Genomic DNA, 17,939 nt, shown 5'->3' with positions numbered 1-17,939 from the left:
CCTCCCCCTCTCCTTCCTTCCTTCCTGTGTTCATTCCATGGGGTGAGAGGCAGACCTGGTTTTGTTTCTTCTAACCTCTCTCTCTCCCCCCTCCCTCTCTCTCATTTTTTTTAACTCTACAAAATTCTGGTAACTAGTTTTTCAATAAAGTTGATTTTGTTCTGGGAGACAGGCCATACTATAGTATCAGCCCTTTTGTGTGGTGCCCTTGAGCATTAGCTTTCAAAATAAAGAACATTTTGGTTCCAACTCAGCTGCCAACTATTTCAGTTCTGTGTTATGTTCTGCCATTAACTGGTCCCTGGAGTTTTGTCTTTTATTACTATGCCAACAAATCTCAGATGTATTTGTTTCTTAAGTCACAGGTGATGTGTATTCCCTCTGGGGTCAGTTTCAAGCATGGAGACCCCAAATCTCTCAATTCTAGATGATGGCTTTAATTCGATATCTGCCCCTGTTATTATGAATCACATAGGGATTATTTCCCTTTCATTTCCCTCCAGAGAATTTCCCAACAACCTTTGAGTCCAAGAACTGGTTGAATTATCCAGGGATCCCTCCTGAGAGGGAGAATTATGATAAAAGTTTCAGCTCTGCTCTTTGGCCAAATCCTCCAGGGGAATCATTGGGCAGAGAAATATGGAGTTTTGGGACAGGCAGGGTCTGTGCTCTTGAATGTCCATCTCTCTCCTTTCCAGATGAAGCTGAGTGTTTCTCTGTGTTTGAATCAGGAAAGACACTGGATCATATTCCACCTTGTGAGACTCCTTTGAATTCTTCTCATTCTTCTTTAGAAACAGGAAGGGGATTGATTGATTCGCCCCATGAATGATGGACCTCCTGCTTCTGCTTCTGATGCTGCTTTTGTTCCATCCAGTCTCTGGGAAGCTGAGAATAAAATGCCCGCAGAGTTTGGAGCACCAGGATGGAAAACGACCACAGAGCTTTTACAGCCCAGGAGACCATCTCATCGGTATAGTCACCACTGGAGAGGAAAGATTTCATACAAACTTGCTTTTCAACGTGGCTCCTTCTCTTCAGTTTGTTTTTCGTGATCCGTAAGTCATTCACGGAGGGTGATAGAGTTGCACTCCCTCCATTCTAACACTCTCCTTCTTTTCTGTTTTTATTTTTCATTTATTTCTATATTGGGGATTATGTCTAATTTCCTCAATGATTTTGATTTCCATGGCTTCTCTCTTTTGTCTGATTTTGTGAAAGAAACTCAAATCGAAAAATAGGCCTGAAAAAAAAGCTGAAAGGGCTGCAGATTATTTTCCTCTCTCAGTTCAATCCTTAATTTATCACTTGAATCATGAATTTTATTTAAAGTAGTGGTGGAACCAGTCGTAGTTGTCGTACCTCAGCCAATTCCCATATTTGTATAACTGATCATTGCTTTTGGATCAATGTTGGCTTAAGGTTCAGTAGGCTTTTGGAGGCTTATATATTTTTAAAAAGTATTTGTTGCTGCCCATTATAATAAAAAAATTTTTTACAATAGGGATGTTTATGGTTTTCCAGATGCCTTAATGTACATTCTCAACATCCAAACGGTCAACAAGAATTCCCAGCTCCTGCACAATCTCACACTGGGCTACAACCTCCATGCCAACTATTGGAGCACTTTCCGCACTTCAGATGCCTTGCTGGACATTCTCTCCACTGGAGAAGCCAATGTCCCCAACTACGGCTGTGGAAGGAAGGAGAACCTTCTGGCTCTTCTTGATGCAGCTACCAGGGAAATCTCCGTCCAGGCATCAACATTAGGAGGCACCTACAAAATCCCACAGGTTTGCGTGGGTTTTTCTCCATCTGGTAAAGTGAGAGGTGGGTGGTGGTGGCTGAGCAATAGATGCAATCATGTCTTCTCCATGGAATCCAAGAGCTGCTTTTCTCCATATTAGCAAAAATGTCAATATTTTACCCCTTTATGTTCATGTTGAGATTAATCATAAAAGGCCTGAAATGCAAGCAATTCATTCCCTGGAAAAGACATTCTACCAACTATTTGATTGATCAAAAAATATCCCTGGTTGTTGGGGTCTCTATTGGCATCTTCATTTTCACATATAAAAAATGTCTACAATATCCAGTCAGATTGAAGTCCGCAATAGTAGCATTTTATCTGATTAAAAAGTGGAATAAAAAGAAGTCTAGTAATTATAGGCCAAACTGACTAGGAGATATTGTGGCTAAACTTTATGCCTGGATCCTCTTAGTTAAACTTGAGAAAAATGTATTCCTTGCAGAAGAACCAGAAGGTTTAAGGTAGTGAATAGCTATATAGAGTTTATAATAAATATTGCATGTCAATAATCTAATATTGCTAACAATTTGTCTTAAAATCTCTTATCTATATCAGCAAACTAAAACACAGTTTGCTGGCTTTCTAGATGTTAGTGCATTTGTCATAATTAACAGAGAAATATTATATAGGAAATTGATTGCCCTCAAAATGGAACTCAGCCTTTTGGCCCTGATCCAAGCTCTTTCTCCAGTTCCTTGTTTAAGAAGGAGGTTTGGGTTCAATGGAGCCATGAGAAGAAGGATTGATACTTGCCAAGGTGGAAGGGAAGGATGCATATTTGAACCCTTGTTAATCAGTCTAGATATTGACAACTTACTTCAACAAATGAAGGATCCAAACACAGATCATAAATAAATGTTATTATTTTGTCATTCTTTGACAAAAATTACTACATTAGTGGACCAGCGAAATGCAGTGCACATAGTATACAGTACTTGGATTTTAGAAAGGCTTTGACAAAGTAAACGACCATCTACTTCTTTGAAAGCTAAAAATATATGGGATAGACAGCATCACCCCCAGATGGACTCAGCCTGTGGTCCTCAATGGAACTACATCTGCATGGGGGGAAAGAAGCAGTGGGGCACCCCAAGGTTCTATTTTAGGCCCAGTACTCTTCAACATCTCCATCAACCATTTGGATGAGGGATAGATGGGGAACTCATCAAATTTACATATGACACTAAACTGGCAGGAATAGCTAACACCCCAGAAGATAAGCTGAAGATCCAGATGGATCTAGAAAGACTTGAACCCTGGGCCTATCTAGCAAAAGAATCCAATGTAGAGAAAAGTAAAATCTTACACTGAGTCTAGAAAAACCAAATGTACAGGAACAAATTAGGTGAAACCTGAGTCAATAGGAGGAACTGTGAGAGGGATCTTGGAATCTTAGAGGACAATCTCTCAAATGTTAGCCAACAATGTGTGGCAGCAGCCAAAAAAAGCCATTGCAATCCTAGGCTGCATCAACAGAAGGAGAGAATCCAAATCACGTGAAGTATTGGTACTGCTTTATAATGTCATGGAAAAACCACCCTTGGAATAGTGCATGGATGGAGAACCTTTTGAGCAAGAAGTGCTCTTGTCAGGGACGCAATCTGGAAGAGGAGTTGCACAGTGTACATGCCAGTGCATACATGTGCACCAGGCAGCTCCTCTTACTGTTTCTGGTATGCACCCACATGACAATCAGCTGGCTGGTGCGCATGCACTCGCAGAAACCGGAAGACCAGCTCTTCCCCTTCCTGGCACTACTGTACACACAGAGGCCAGCTGATTGTTGCACACACATGCGCACCAGAAACCCAGAAGAGCAACGGGCAAGGCCGCGCGTGACAGATGACATGGCTCTGCCTTCCACTCAGCCCGAGCTAAGAAGCTGAGGCAGAGGGAGCCATTTCCCCCTCCTGAGGCCTCTGTGCATCCCGCTTTTGGCTTCCCCAGTCCCCAGAAACACTCTGCCAGCCAAAAACTTTGGTCTTGCTTTACAGCTTCAGTCTTGCAAAGGGAAGGCCTGCGCTCAGCTGGTGGGTGGGGGCTGGAGGGTGGGCGGGGTGATTCGGGAGGGGTAGCCTCGTGATCCCATGTGGGCCGAATTAATGGCTTCAGTGGGCTATATCTGGCCTTCAGGTCATAGTTTGAGGACCCCTGGTATAGGGTCTCCTTCTTGAGCAGAAGGTTGGACCAGAAGAACTCAAAGGTCCTTTCCAACCCTTTTATTTTGTTATAACTTCTGTTATAGGTACATATGTTTAGCATGCTAAATACCTATTGGAATATGCTGATTTACTCTGTGATATTATCATACTTACACATTGGATTATATAACCTGTGAGGAAGACTTGGGTTCTTTTCTCATAATAATTATCTGATACTTAATAAATCAAACTCAAAAGTTATGGTCTTTGGGAAATGACACCATAGCCATAGATGGTCAGCCAATAGAGCAAGTAAGACCTTTCCTTACCTGGGGTAGTTTTCTCTGAGACTGAATCTTGGCTCCCTCATCATCAAAGGAGCTCAGTTAGATCAAAGACAGGAGTGAAAGTGGTGCTTAAAAGAAAACCTCATAGCTCTCCAGCTTCCTCAGCCCCAATTATGGAAGTATGTGAGGCCAAGGTTTCCCCCATGTTCTTACATCAATCTGATGTTTGGGGCTTCAGGGAGAAACCACCAGCAGAACCAAGTGAATCCCAGCCGCTGAGGATTATCTTGGGGTGGACAAAAGGACTGTAGCTGCTGCCCCTCAGAGCTGATTTGGGAATTTTCACAATTTCTGCTTTGCCTAAAATCAGAAAATATGGGTATTGGCATAAAATTTAATCCATGGAAACTGACAGACTCAGAAAATTGTGGCTGTTAGAACCAATCTTGTATTATACAACTGACAAACTGTATTAGGAACTGACGTCTCCATGTTTCTTGTACAATTGGAGAAGAAGCTAAAAAGATTCCTCCACAAAGAATCTGGGCCATAGAAGCATTAAAAGATGCAGCAACCCGCAAAATTATAGTAGGCCGTTTATTGGAATAGAATACTTCAGTTGGCATTTGCACATGTTAATCTAATTGAAATAAATTGTAGGGGTGAGATACAGTAATATGATTTACATTGTTTATAGTTTTTTAATTTGTTTATTATTTTCCGCTTTTATTATACAATCTTGCTAATATTCTGTTTTTAATATTTTAAACAATGTCTAATTAACAAATTATTATAATGCTTTCTTTAGAACAAGATTGGATTTATTAAAATCTAATATTGTGGACTTGATCTGACCCCAAATATAACACAGCATTCTTCATTGTGGAAGGTTTTTGAATGCAGCTCAGAATCTGATAAGTCCAGTGAAACTCTGAAGATGAGGCTACGGATTATGAGCTTTTATTTCTGCAGAAAGCAAAAGACTGGACGACCTTTTGGTCTCCCACCTTAAAAGAGCAGGCAGAGAGAGAAAAACTTTTCCAAACATCTTACAGCTCACACAGCTTGCACAGAACGTCATTGCTATAGAAACATATATTGATATCATGTGAATTTCATGAGCTTTTTCTCAGTGCTCTGAAAACAATGGACTTTAGAAGGGAAAAGAAATACATTTTCTGGCGTATAACTCAGAGCTTTGTTAGGGAATGCAGAACTTACATTTTAAGTTACACGCAAGGCTCCTTGGCAGAATCCACATTTTACTTTTCACAAGACGTTACTTTGCTAGGCTAAGCTTGGCAATTCGCCTATAACCAGGATGGCGAACCCATGGCACACGTGACACAGGTGGCACACGGAGCCATTTGTCAGGGCACGCAAAGTGTTGCCCTGTTAGCTGGCAAGAGCGCATGCGCAGAGTTCAGCCTTTTTAAAAGCCTCCGGAGGGCCTCCGGGGAGGCGGGGGGGCTCTTTTCGCCCTCCCCAGGCTCCCATAAAACCTCTGGCGCCTGGGAGGGTAAAAAAAGCATGCAAAAAAGGGGGGTGGTGCCTGTTATGCACGCATGCATGCTGGGTGTGTGTGCCACACATTGCATTATGGGGTGCGGCACGCCCACGCATGAACCCCCTGAGCTCCCCCACTTATGGCACGTGAGCCCAAAAAAGGTTTGCCATCGCTGGCCTAGAAGTTTTATCCATGCAGTTGGCACCTGAGGTTACAATGGAGCATCTCTCACCAGCAATTTAACAAAAGCTGAATTAGGTTACACTCTGTGTATGCTCTAATCCAGTGATGGCAAACCTTTTAGAGACCGAATGCCCAAACCGCAACCCAAAACCCACTTGCTTATCTCGGATTGCCAACACGACAATTTAACATGAATAATGAGATTTTAGTTTAGAAAAACAACTCATAGGTGATTAATGTCTTTTCTCTGAAAACCCCCCCACAATAACAGCACTTTCAATGATACAAACACCTTTTTATTGAAAGGTAAAAGTTTGCATTTGACGTGCTTTTGATTAATGTGACCTTTGCTGTTGAATGCACACTGATAATTTTTCTAACCTTGACTCAGACTTTGGAAGTTTGAGAGCAACACATGCAGCACTCAGGTCATCTGTTAGTCCAGGGGTGTCAAACTCAATTTCAATGAGGGCCCCATTGTGGTTGACTTTGGAGGCCATGGTGGGCGTGCTCTCACCGCTGCTGTGCTCACTCTCCTTGGTTGCCAATGGTGTGTGCAGGAGGGCAAAGTTTGTGGGAGAGAGGGACCCTCTCTCCTTATGAGACCTAGCTTTGTAACCAAGCATCCTCAATGATAGGATGGGAGACCACCAGGAGAGGTCAGGAGGAGGGGACAAGGGGATGGTAAAAGGCAGCAGGGCTGCTGGAGATCAAGTGCTAAAGCAGGATTTACCTCACACCTTCACTCTCTCTCCTTATAATCTCCTTCCTTCCCTTCTTTTTCTTTCCCTCCTCATTCTTTCTTCCCCTTTTTCCTTCTTTTTGCTTCTTTGCTCTCTTCCCCTCTTTCCTTATTTTTCTTTGTCTTTCCTGTCCCGACTGGGATGCTCCAATGCAAAAGGGGAAATATTCCTTGCCTTGTGATCAAATGGCACTTTTGCTAGTAGTTTGTGGCCACTGAAAAGACTGAGAACAAACCAGGCTCAGTTTATTCCATGCCTGCATTTCATGGGGACAGACGACAGTACAGCAAAAGTGTCAAAATGATGGCTCTGGTAGTTGATGAGAGCTGTTTTTTATGTACAACAGCTTTAGCATTTAAGAACAGAGACAGGGAGGATAAGAGAGCAATCCGTGTGTGTGTGTGTGTATGTGTGTGTCTTTGTGTGTGTGTGTGTGTGTGTGTGTGTGTGTGTGTGTGAGAGAGAGAGAGAGAGAGAGAGAGAGAGAGAGAGAGAGAGAAAGTGTGCTTCAGCCAGGGCACCCAAACTCCTGCCAAAGGTGTGGGCGACAGCTGAGCAGGGAGGCAGGGTGTGTTTGTACTTTCATCCCCATTCAAGCAGGGCCCCTCATTTCCTCCCTGGCACAGTTGGGGCATGGAGGCTGCTGCCACCTAAGCACCATGATTGCCCCCTCCCCAGCCAGCCAGCCCCACCTGACCTGCTCCCTGCCGGCTCCTGCAAATCCTCGCCATTCTCCTCCTCTTCTTCTTCGTGTCGTTGTCCTTCTCGCCCAAGCGGCAGTGGGCTCCACAGGACAGGCTCTCATTTCTGCACTGGGGCAGAAAACTCTGGTGGGCTGGAAGTGAGTGTGGATGCCCCCCTCCCCAGTGCTTCCTTGCTCAGTTGGAGGCTTCCTTCAGCCTTCAAACAGTTGCAGGGTTTTTTCTTTGCTCCCAGGTTGGTGCAAGAGGCTTTCCAGGGCCAAAATGGGGGAAAAAACCCTGCGCTTTCTGCACCCCATTTTGGCCCTGGAAAGCCTCTTGTACCAACCTCGAAGCAAAAAATAAAAAATAAAACCCCTGCAACTGTTTTAAGGCTGAAGGAAGCCTCCTACTGAGCGAGAAAGCACTGGAGGCCCAGACCATTCATTCTAGCCCACCGGAGTTTCCTGCGCAATGTGAGCACACACATACACACATACAGACAGACACACACACAAACACACACTCACCGCATACTCATGCGTCCCCCGCCCTGGCCCCCCACAAAGGCCCGAAAACCAGCTGGGCGGCAGGAGGTGCGCCTGCATGTGGATGCTAGTGGAGCTGGGCTGGGGTGGCTGGCATGCTGGGAGAGGACACTCTGCATGTCACAGGTTCCCCATCACGGCTCTAATACTTTCAATTCCTTTTCCAGATCAATTATTTAGAAGCTTCAGAGGCTCTGAGTGATAAAAGTCGATTCCCCTTTTATCACCACATTCTCCCCAAAGAAGGATTCCATTACCCAGCAATTGTCCAGCTGCTCCTCCACTTCAGATGGACCCTGATTGGCCTCTTTGCTTCAGACACAGAAAAGGGAGAGAATTTCATGAGGACTTTTCCTCCTGTGCTTGTCAGGAATGGAATTTGTGTGGTTATATCACAACTGTTCTCAACAACTGGACATACAGCAGCCCTCAGGGATTCCCTCTCTAAGTGGAGACAAGTCAACGTCTTTGTTCACTTCATGGAATATGAGTCCATTTGGGAGAGAATTCTTCCTTTCCATTTAACACTTAGGCGTCTGCCAGGACCCATTGAGGGGAAAGTCTGGATCCTCACAAGTTTTACAGGGTACAAAATAAACAAGCTCAGACTTCTCAGATACATCCATAGTATTTGGAACTTTGGTTATCAGGGAAAAGGAAGGCCAAAAGATTCTGCTTTTGAACCCTTTTTCGTTGTGGAAGAAAAGTTTCAAGATCATTATTTTCATTGTTCTCTTTCAAAGAACGTCTTTTCTGTCAAAGGCCGCAGAAGATGCACCCAGAAAGCCCCACTGGAGACCCAGAGGAAAAGGGACAGAAAAGGGATCCCAAATGACTACCAACCTTACAGTCTCGTGAAGACTCTGGCCCAGGCCCTGAATGCTGCATATTCCTCCAGATCGAGGAGGGGAAGGAAGGAGGGAGAAAAGATCTTGGGGTCTCAAAGGCTGCAGCCATGGCAGGTAAGGGGATCCCGATATGGATCCATTAATCTTAGATCCTTTGGAGAAGGGATCCAGAGGAGAAGGAGGGGAACAATCTCGACAGATCTGGCCAATTTAATTACTCAGGGAATTAATTGTTCCAAAGAGTAGATACCATGGCATTTTTATATTTAGCACTGCTAATTGAAAAATGCTTTATTCTTTTCAAAATAAATCCCCTTATTTGTGGGTTTGTGATTAGCCTGGTGGAATTCCCCCTTCCTTCCGTCCCCATTGCAGGTGGGTCTGTGTGCAGCTGGACAGGCAGCTAAGCCCCCATATTCTCCTCCAATGAAAGGGAGCCTGGTGTGAATCTGGATGCTTTATTGGGAGAAGAGGGCAGGTGAAACTGAGGAGATGCAAAGAATGGAAATCAACTAGAAAGACGAGATAGGCAGCATTAACTAACAGCCAGCAAAGAAGCAGCTGGAACCTCTCCAGCGATGCTCCGTGTGAGGGACGGAGGCTGTCTCCGGATGACCAGGGGTCTCGGTCACAACGGCTGCCTCCGTCTTCTCCAAAGGCTGACAGAAAATGGAGTCTGGCTTCAGACCTTAGAGTTAGGCTTATCTGCCCCCGGCCACTAGGTGGCGCGAGAGCAACAACAGCACAAGAGTCACCGTATTTTTCAGAATATAAGACGCAGCCTTTTCCCTCAAAAAAGTGGCTGAAAAAGTGGGTGCATCTTATACATCCAATACAGCATTTTTTGCCTCCTGAAGCTCTGCCCCCTTCACCAAAATGGCCGTGCATACCCTTATGGAGGTTTTCAGAGAGCTCCTGTGCCTGGGCAGGGCAGTAATGAGCAAAAAATGGACCATTTTTGCCCCCCCCCCCATCTCCCAGCAGCACTCTATAAGCCTCCATAAGGCTATGCATACAATTTTTTTTTGACAAAAAACAGGATTGTTTCTGGGAAAAACAGGCCATTTTTTGCTCATTCCACCCCCTAACTAGGAGCACTCTGCAAGCCCCCCGAAAGCTAGTCATAACATTTTTTAAAAGGGGCAGGCGTTTTCACAAAAACGGGCTGTTTTGGGGAGATTTGCAGAGTGTAAAAAAATTTTTTTCCCCCTCTTGGAAAGCTCTTAAGCTGGTTGATGAGAATTACATTGATCAAGGGCTGTGCCAGCAGAAACAAAGTCTTAAGTGCTGTAGATTGTCAGCGACTTCCTTCTCCAGCACATGAATAAATACACCTGGAAACATCTACCTCCCTACCTACTCTCTCTTTCTCCCTCCCTCCCTACTGTATTTCTCTCTCTATTTCTTTTTGTTTTTCTTTTTGTTTTTGTATCTCTCTACCTACCTACTGTATTTCTCTATCTCTCTGTCTCTCTCTCTCTCTCTCTCTCTCTCTCTCTCTCTCTCTCCCTTTATCTACCTCCCTACCTCCCTACCTAACTACTCTCTCTCTCTCCTCCCTACCTACTGTATTTCTCTCTCTTTCTCTCCCTCTATCTACCTACCTACTTTTTTGAAAAAAAATTGTCTCTTCAAAACCTTTGTGCGTCTTAGACTCCGATGCATCTTATACTCCAAAAAATATGGTACATGTTTTGGCATGACAACCTTTATAAATTTGGAGCAAACCCTGAGACAATCTAGCCCAACCCTCCTCTCTGCAGGAATCCCAGTTCAAGCTTCTCTGACTGATGGCTGCTCAGTCTTTGTTCTCAGATGATCCATGAAGAGGAGACTGAACTTCTCTGCTTTACTGGCTCAGCTCTAAAACAGCTCATCCTTTTATCATATTTTTTCTCTCATTCAGTTAAAATCTCCTCTCTTGTAACTGAATTCACTTTTTCCATGTCTGACACTCTGGAATAAGAGTGAGCAGATCTTACACTCATGTGTAACAGGAGTCAGTTATTGGAAGAGGGTTCTATCCAGTGGTGGGATTCAAATCTTTTTACTACTGGTTCTGTGAGCATGGCTTGGTGGACATGTGACTGGGTGGGTGTAGCTTGGTGGTCATGGCTTGGTAGTCATGTGACTGGGTGGGTGTGGCTTGGTGGTCATGTGACTGGGTGGGTGTGGCTTGGTGGTCATGTGATTGGGTGGGTGTAGCCAACTTGACATCACTCACGTCAACTTGACATCACTCACGCCTCTCCTTGCGTCAACAAGATACAATTTCCCTGTCTATTTATTTACTACTAATGAACATCCAAAATACACAATTTAATCCTATGTATATATGGCATATGTGTACATACATATTACAAGGTATAGTGTGTATATAGGCACACAGAAAGATACATTATCTACTTTATACACTGTACATGTATGTACACACACACACACAAACACAGAGCTCTTCTAACACTATACACATTCAACCTCACTTATTGCGTTTGGAAAAACACACCCAGAGTTCACTTTCTGGCACACATTTAACTATCCCTTCTGCACATTAGAACATTATGCAGGCCTTCAGATGTTCTTCCCTAGCCTGCACATGACTGTTAGAGCCAGGAGATGTCATGAATTGAGTAAAATGTGGCAAAGCTCACTTAACAACACTCTTGCTTAGCAACCAAAATGTTGGGCTCAATTGTCATAAGTCAAGAACTGTCACCACCTTCCTCTGCATGACAGCCTTGTCCTAGTAAACTCCTTCCCTTTTCTGGCAATTTTCCTCTCTGTTAGAGGCACCAAAATAATCCAGAGGATATAAGGTCTCCAGCTGGAGCAGGGGGTTGGACTAGATGGCTTCCAAGGTCCCTTCTGACCTACTAGAGCAGGGGTTGGACTAGAAAATGACCTCCAAGCTCCCTTCCAGCCCTTTCAAACATTGTTGTGCTGTTTGAAAGAGTCTTCTGAAGCTTCTGTGTCCTTCCTTCCTCTCATTTTCTCTCTTTCCCTCCCTCCCTCCCTCCATGTATCTATTGACCCATCCATCCAACTATATCTCATTCACTTCCTCCTCCCTCCCTCCCTCTCTTTCTTTCTTTCTCTTCCTTCCATAACTCCCTCTTTCTCTCCTTTCCTTTCTTTTCCTTTTTCCTTTTTCCTTTTCTTTCGTCTCTCTCTTTTTCTCTCTTTCTACCCCTTCCTTTCCTCCTTCCAAAGCTAGGAGATCCACCTGAAACAAAAACTCCTTTGGATGAAACCACCCATTTTACACACACACACACACACACACACACACACACACACACGCACACACTCTTGCAACCAGCTCTGCGTGAGAATGATTTTTGGGATGAGGGGAAGAGAGGCTGCTTAGGGAAGGATCAGATAAGAGGGGAGAATCCTGCAGCTGCATAATGGGAGAGAAATAAACTCAGGATCCTCACTAACTTTTCAGACTGAGAAAAGAGTTGGTGGGAGATTTTTTCTTTCAGATCTGCAAAAAAAAAATTTAATTGTCGTATTACAATCAAGTAGAATTAGCACATTTAGAGATGTTTTCCATCAGGATGACCAGGGAGAAGATTAGCCTGACAACTTTCTTCTTGATCAACCCATGCTTTCTGGGAAACCTCTTGTTTTCAAAGAGTTTATGGATCATCTTTTTTTTTCTCTGTTCATTTTATTTGCCATTTGCTCTAGAATGTTCCCTATAATTGACCAATTGTGTCGATTATATTTTCTTTATATTTTGTCACTAAATGATTGACAAATTTTTCTCAAACTTTTTCATTCACTTATGAAGATAATGGCAGTATTTGTATCCTATTTAACCTTATTTGGAGATTAGACAATTGTAGAAGAAAGATTCAATCTGGGATAAGAAACAAAGTTTTCTGCTTTTCAAATTCTTGGATGTTCCCATTCTAGTTTCATCCCTTTCTGGAGAAGAATGAATTTTGGAATATTTCTGACATTAAACTGTACTTGGACCAAAATGGAGAGATAAAAGCAGATCTGGGCATTTCAGGCTACTTGGTTCTCCCCAAAAAGGATGTTGTTGAAAAGACTCTCGCGTATTTTATAAGACAGAGACTTTCTATCAACCAAGATGCTCTTTCAGGGCTAAAGTTGCTCAATAAGGTGAGATAAATTTTGGTGTATTTTCTCTGTTTTCCAAAGCCTGAGGTCCCATTTCAAGTGGGCAAAGCCGAGAGTCTCCAGGGTAATAGCAATAGCAATAGTTAGACTTATATACCGCTTCATAGGGCTTTCAGCCCTCTCTAAGCGGTTTACAGAGTCAGCATATTGCCCCCAACAATCCGGGTCCTCATTTTACCCACCTCGGAAGGATGGAAGGCTGAGTCAACCTTGAGCCTAGTGGGATTTGAACAGCTGAACTGCAGTCAGCTGAAGTAGCCTGCAGTGCTGCATTTAACCACTGCGCCACCTCGGGTGGTTGGCATCCCATGCCAGTTGGTGTTATCTGATTGTAGTTCTTCAACAGATGGGACCTACAGTGAGTGGAGGGGCTTTGCAATGTTTTATGGAAATCTTTCAAGATCTTACTGGTCAGAGGTTTCTTTCTTCATCACAGTTTTATTCTTTATTAAAAAATCTAATGGAATAGAAATTTCCTAAATCTTTTGCAATAAATTTTATTCTCAGTTTTAATATATCATCATATGTAAATCTTTTTTCAATTCCATCTGTGCTGAGTTTATTAAGTGGAAAAGTCTTTTATTGTAATGTTAAAAGCCAAAAGCGAAAGGGAGGAACTAAATGAAGAATCTGCCAGTAGTTAGTTATACCTCCTGCATCTTCTTAGTAGTAGTCAGGTATTTCATATTTACTTACATGAAGACCAGAGGCTATTTGGCTAATGTCCGGGTCTATCTCTATTTTCCGTGAATGTTGACTACTAACACATTTTCTTTGGCATTCTTCATTTTTCTGCTCAGTCCCTGCCTCAGTCCAACTGTGCGGAAAGTTGTCATCCTGGATTTGTCAAGAGGGCTCGAGAAGGAGAGCCAGTTTGCTGCTATGACTGCGTTCCTTGTCCGGAGGGGACCTTCTCCACTCAGGAAGGTGGGACACACTGAGGAAAATGGGAGGCTTTGTGGAACTGGATCCATCCAGAACCTTTTCATGAAAGTGCAAGTTAAAAGATAAGAAGCTCACCGTTTTTTAATTTTTAACATGCACAATTTCTTATCTAAAAGGAAGTAAATCAAAAAGCCTTTGAAGGAGGGGCTGGGAGGAGATGGGAGGAGGGGGTGGCAGACTGGGCAAGCTTTACTAATAGCAGAGGAAACATCTCTCCTGTTTTCTAGTCTGGATATGTGCTGCTAAGTTCACCTTTCTAGGAAGATCTGAGTTCTTTGAAACTTGATGAATTGTTTTAAGTCCACCATCTGAAAGACCTTGCAATTCACTGTATATTTGGATCCTCCCCTTGAGGATCACTGAGAAGGTATCACTGGTCCATATTGTGGTGCTGTGGATAGTTATGGGGGCAACTCATTGCACAAATATTCTGCTAGTCATGTAGGACCTTGGAGGTCTTCTAGTGCTACTCCCTGCTCAAGCAGGAGACCTGATACCATTTCAGACAAGTGACTGTCCAGTCTCTTCTTAAAAACATCCAATGTTGAACCACCCACAACTTCTGGAGGCCAGCTGTTCCACTGGTTAATTGTTGTCACTGTTAGGAAATTTCTCCTGAATTCCATATAGCTTCCAGATGTTACAAGATACTGTAGGTATCCTCTAAGTCCAGTATATTAATTGCCATGTGGCAGGATTCTAAATATTTGTATAAAAAGATTATGTGATTCATTATTAACCTGTAATAATGTAGCTTCCTATGAATTAGATTACACATTACACTAGAAATAATTAACACCCTCGGACTTTCCTCAACTTCATATACCTAGCTACTTTAAAAAAAATTACATCCTTCTTATGCTATTTTTAATGAAAACTAAAAGGAACGAAATATTAAAGAAAATTGATTTTTGGTTTCTCAGATGCAGAAAAATGCACCAAGTGTCCAGATGACAAATATCCAAATGAGGCCAGAGTCCAATGTATCCCCAAAGTTATAGCCTTCCTGTCTTATGAAGAACACCTGGGCATCATCCTGGTCTCTTTTGCCCTGCTCTTGTTCCTAACTACAGTCCTTCTTTTAATTATCTTCATTAAATATGGAGAAACTCCCATTGTCAAAGCCAACAATCGGGACCTCTCTTACATCCTCCTGGTCTCCCTCCTGCTTTGCTTCTTGTCTCCTTCTCTCTTCATTGGTCAACCAAGGAAAGTCACCTGCCTTCTCCGACAAACGGTCTTCAGCATCATCTTCTCAGTTGCCGTTTCTTCTCTCTTGGCCAAAACCATCATGGTGGTGCTGGCTTTCCTGGCCACAAAACCAGGAAACCGAGTGAAGAGATGGCTGGGGAAGAGCTTGGCCAACTCCATCATCCTGTCTTCTTCTGCAGTCCAAATTATCATCTGCTCCATCTGGCTGGGAGTTTCTCCCCCATTCCCTGACTCTGACCTCCACTCCCAGCCTGGAGAGATCATCCTGCAATGCAACGAAGGGGCCGTTGTCATGTTCTACGTCACCCTCAGCTACATGGGCTTCCTGGCTGCCATCTGCTTCACGGTGGCTTTCCTGGCCAGGAATCTGCCTGGGGCCTTCAACGAAGCCAAGCTGATCACCTTCAGCATGCTGGTCTTCTGCAGCGTCTGGGTGACTTTTGTGCCCACCTACCTGAGCACCAAAGGGAAATACATGGTGGCTGTTCAGGTCTTCTCCATCCTGGCCTCCAGTGCTGGTCTGCTGGTCTGCATCTTCATCCCCAAGTGCTACATTATCCTTCTGAGGCCAGACCTGAACACAAAGGAGCAGCTCACAGCCAGAACAAATGTAAAAACATGAGCTATTAAGAGTCACAAACACACCATTATTTGCAAAAGTACTATTTTTTACCTGGCTACTAAAAGGGATTCAAAATAATTTAATCATTAAAACAGACCTATCATAAAAGTATGAGGATTCTTTTACTGTGAGAAACATTTACCAATTCTAAAAAAAAAATCAGTTGTTTCTACAATCATCAAGAATTGTAATATCTATCAGCAATTATAAATATATGGAACTGGCCTGGGCAACTGTTTCAATCACTACTTTAAACAAAAGTTAGCATTCAAGTGATGAAGTTAAGTTTGAATGGAAAGAAGGAAAATAATCTGGAGTTGTTACAGTTTTTATTCCGTCCCATTTTGGGATTTCAGCGACTTCCACAAAATAAGAGGAAAAGAGAGAAGCTTTGGAAATCCAGACCATGCAGGAAATTAGAGACAGGTCCTTTCATATAGGAGTAAGTGGAGTAAAAGAGAAAAGAAGGAAAGTTTTAAGAGGAATGCAAACAGAGGAAAGGAAACTCCAGCACAGGGAATGACTTAGAATGAAACGGACCAGGAGGAGCCTGGTTGGAAGTCCTTGTTGTATGCAATCTTCTGGTGAAGCTGAGGATTCTCCCAATGAGACAGTCTCCTGGCCTGGAAAAGCTCCATGGATTGTTTCTATCCTGGTGCTCCATGCTCAGCAGCAGGGACGTGCAGGCAGGGGAGGCAGAGCCTCACCACTGTCATCATGAAAAGAAAAAAAAATGTAAAAGGAAAAAGGCAAGAGCTGAGGTCAGGCTAAGCTAGTTGCTACCAGAGTCACTGTGGATGACTCTGCTTAACTGTTTAAAAAAGCCTCTATAAAAGCGTCCTCTACAGGAGGAAGCAGGAGAATGACATGCCTCATCTAGTCTGACTTTAGGCGTTTTATGACCACTCAAGCAGAGTTAAGCAAGGGTTAAAAGCCTAAAAATTCCTGATGTTGGTGAGGCATGTCATTCTCATGCCTCCTCCTGTAGAGGGCGCTTTTTAGAGGCTTTTTTAAACAGTTAAACAGAGTCATCCACGGTGATGGGTGAGCTAGCTCAGCTTTTTTCCTTTTCCATTTTTTTCTTTTCATGATGACGGGCAAGAGAGGAATTGAAATCCTCTCTGAAACAGCTGGAAAAGGTACGTGTGGGTCGGAGGGAGGGGGAGAAATTCAAACTTCATCCTCAAGTGTAGATCCCTCCCCAAGTGTAGTTTGATTGCAGGCAGAGCCACATTGCCTTTTCAAACACAGACACACAGACACACACACACAGCTGGATAAAACTATATAAACCCAGCTTCACTGATTACAAGTTTGAAAAGGCAACGTGACTCTGCCTGCAATCAAAGGCTCGGATCGGAAGGCAGCAGGGGAATGGGGGGCTGGTATGGCAGAGGAGTTGGTTTCAAGCCATTGGAAAATGTATCCAATCCAACTTCTGTGTTTGTGTTTTTTGAGAGAGAGAGAGTGAGAGAGGGAAGGGGGTATGAGAGATAGTCCAATCCAACTTCTCTGTGTGCATGTGTCTGTTTGAGAGAGGGGGAGGGAGGGAGGGAAGAAGGAGGGGGAGGGAGAAGAAAAAGAATGAAGGAAACTTTTTCACAAAGGAGAAAAACAAATGCTGTCGCTTTAAATTGGAACTGAGCATGCCTGGCTGTGGAATTCTGGGAAATGAAGTCCACAAGTCTAAAAAAATTTGAAATCCACCACTGTGTCTGTGCCTCACCAGCCATAAACCTCACCGCATGTCACTGCTCAGCAGGTACTTCATTCTCAGCTTCCCAGACACTGGCTGGGATACCAGCAGCACCAGAACCAGGAGCAGGAGGTCCAAAATTCATGGGGTGAACCAATCAATCCCCTTCCTGTTTCTAAAAAAGAATTAGAAGAACTCAAAGGACTCCTGTTATGTTCTGGGCGAAGATTGGAGGCGAGGCCAAAGTGAATTCTAACAGCCCTTTATTCAATACTGCCTGCGAGGTATCAACTCCCTGGTTGTCACAGCTCCTTTTAAAGGAAACTGATCACCCGAACAACCAATCAGGAGAGAGCATTTTCCCACTCCAACAGAGGACCAGAATGAAAACTTCAACTGACAACTATACACTATACACCTTCTGTACCTCAAAAATAATAGGACCTCCCCGAAAATAAGGCCAAGCACTTATTTCAGGGGTTAAAAGAAAACAAGACCCTGTCTTCTTTTGGGGGAAACACAGTACAATACCACATTTTTCAGAGTATAAGACACTCTGAAGTGT

The 17,939-nt window shown here is 43.5% G+C and overlaps 1 protein-coding gene across 1 annotated transcript; it reads left to right on the top strand.

Moving 5' to 3' along the window:
* Positions 1-822: 822 nt before the first annotated feature.
* On the top strand, positions 823-13,840 carry LOC148042459 (vomeronasal type-2 receptor 26-like). The gene is made up of 5 exons (XM_087702398.1): positions 823-1,058; positions 1,505-1,793; positions 8,067-8,861; positions 12,669-12,881; positions 13,700-13,840. The coding sequence occupies exons 1-5, from the start codon at positions 829-831 to the stop codon at positions 13,838-13,840; spliced, it is 1,668 nt and encodes a 555-aa protein (XP_087558524.1). The 5' UTR covers positions 823-828.
* The last annotated feature ends 4,099 nt before the right edge of the window (positions 13,841-17,939 follow it).

Source organism: Thamnophis sirtalis, unplaced genomic scaffold (genome assembly GCF_051295495.1).
Source record: "Thamnophis sirtalis isolate CommonGarterSnake01/CBP01778 unplaced genomic scaffold, rThaSir2_p1.2 scaffold_15, whole genome shotgun sequence".
In the NCBI taxonomy this organism is placed as follows: domain Eukaryota; kingdom Metazoa; phylum Chordata; class Lepidosauria; order Squamata; family Natricidae; genus Thamnophis; species Thamnophis sirtalis.
The sequence above is the reverse complement of the archived record's forward strand: the minus strand, read 5'-3'. Positions and strand labels throughout refer to the sequence as shown.

Excerpts from the sequence above, each read along its gene's own strand:
- LOC148042459 (XM_087702398.1), top strand. The coding sequence starts at position 829 with ATGATGGACCTCCTGCTTCTGCTTCTGATGCTGCTTTTGTTCCATCCA. Across the intron at positions 1,059-1,504 it reads CAGTTTGTTTTTCGTGATCC|GGATGTTTATGGTTTTCCAG; the intron begins GTAAGTCATTCA and ends TTTTTACAATAG. Across the intron at positions 1,794-8,066 it reads GCACCTACAAAATCCCACAG|ATCAATTATTTAGAAGCTTC; the intron begins GTTTGCGTGGGT and ends TTCCTTTTCCAG.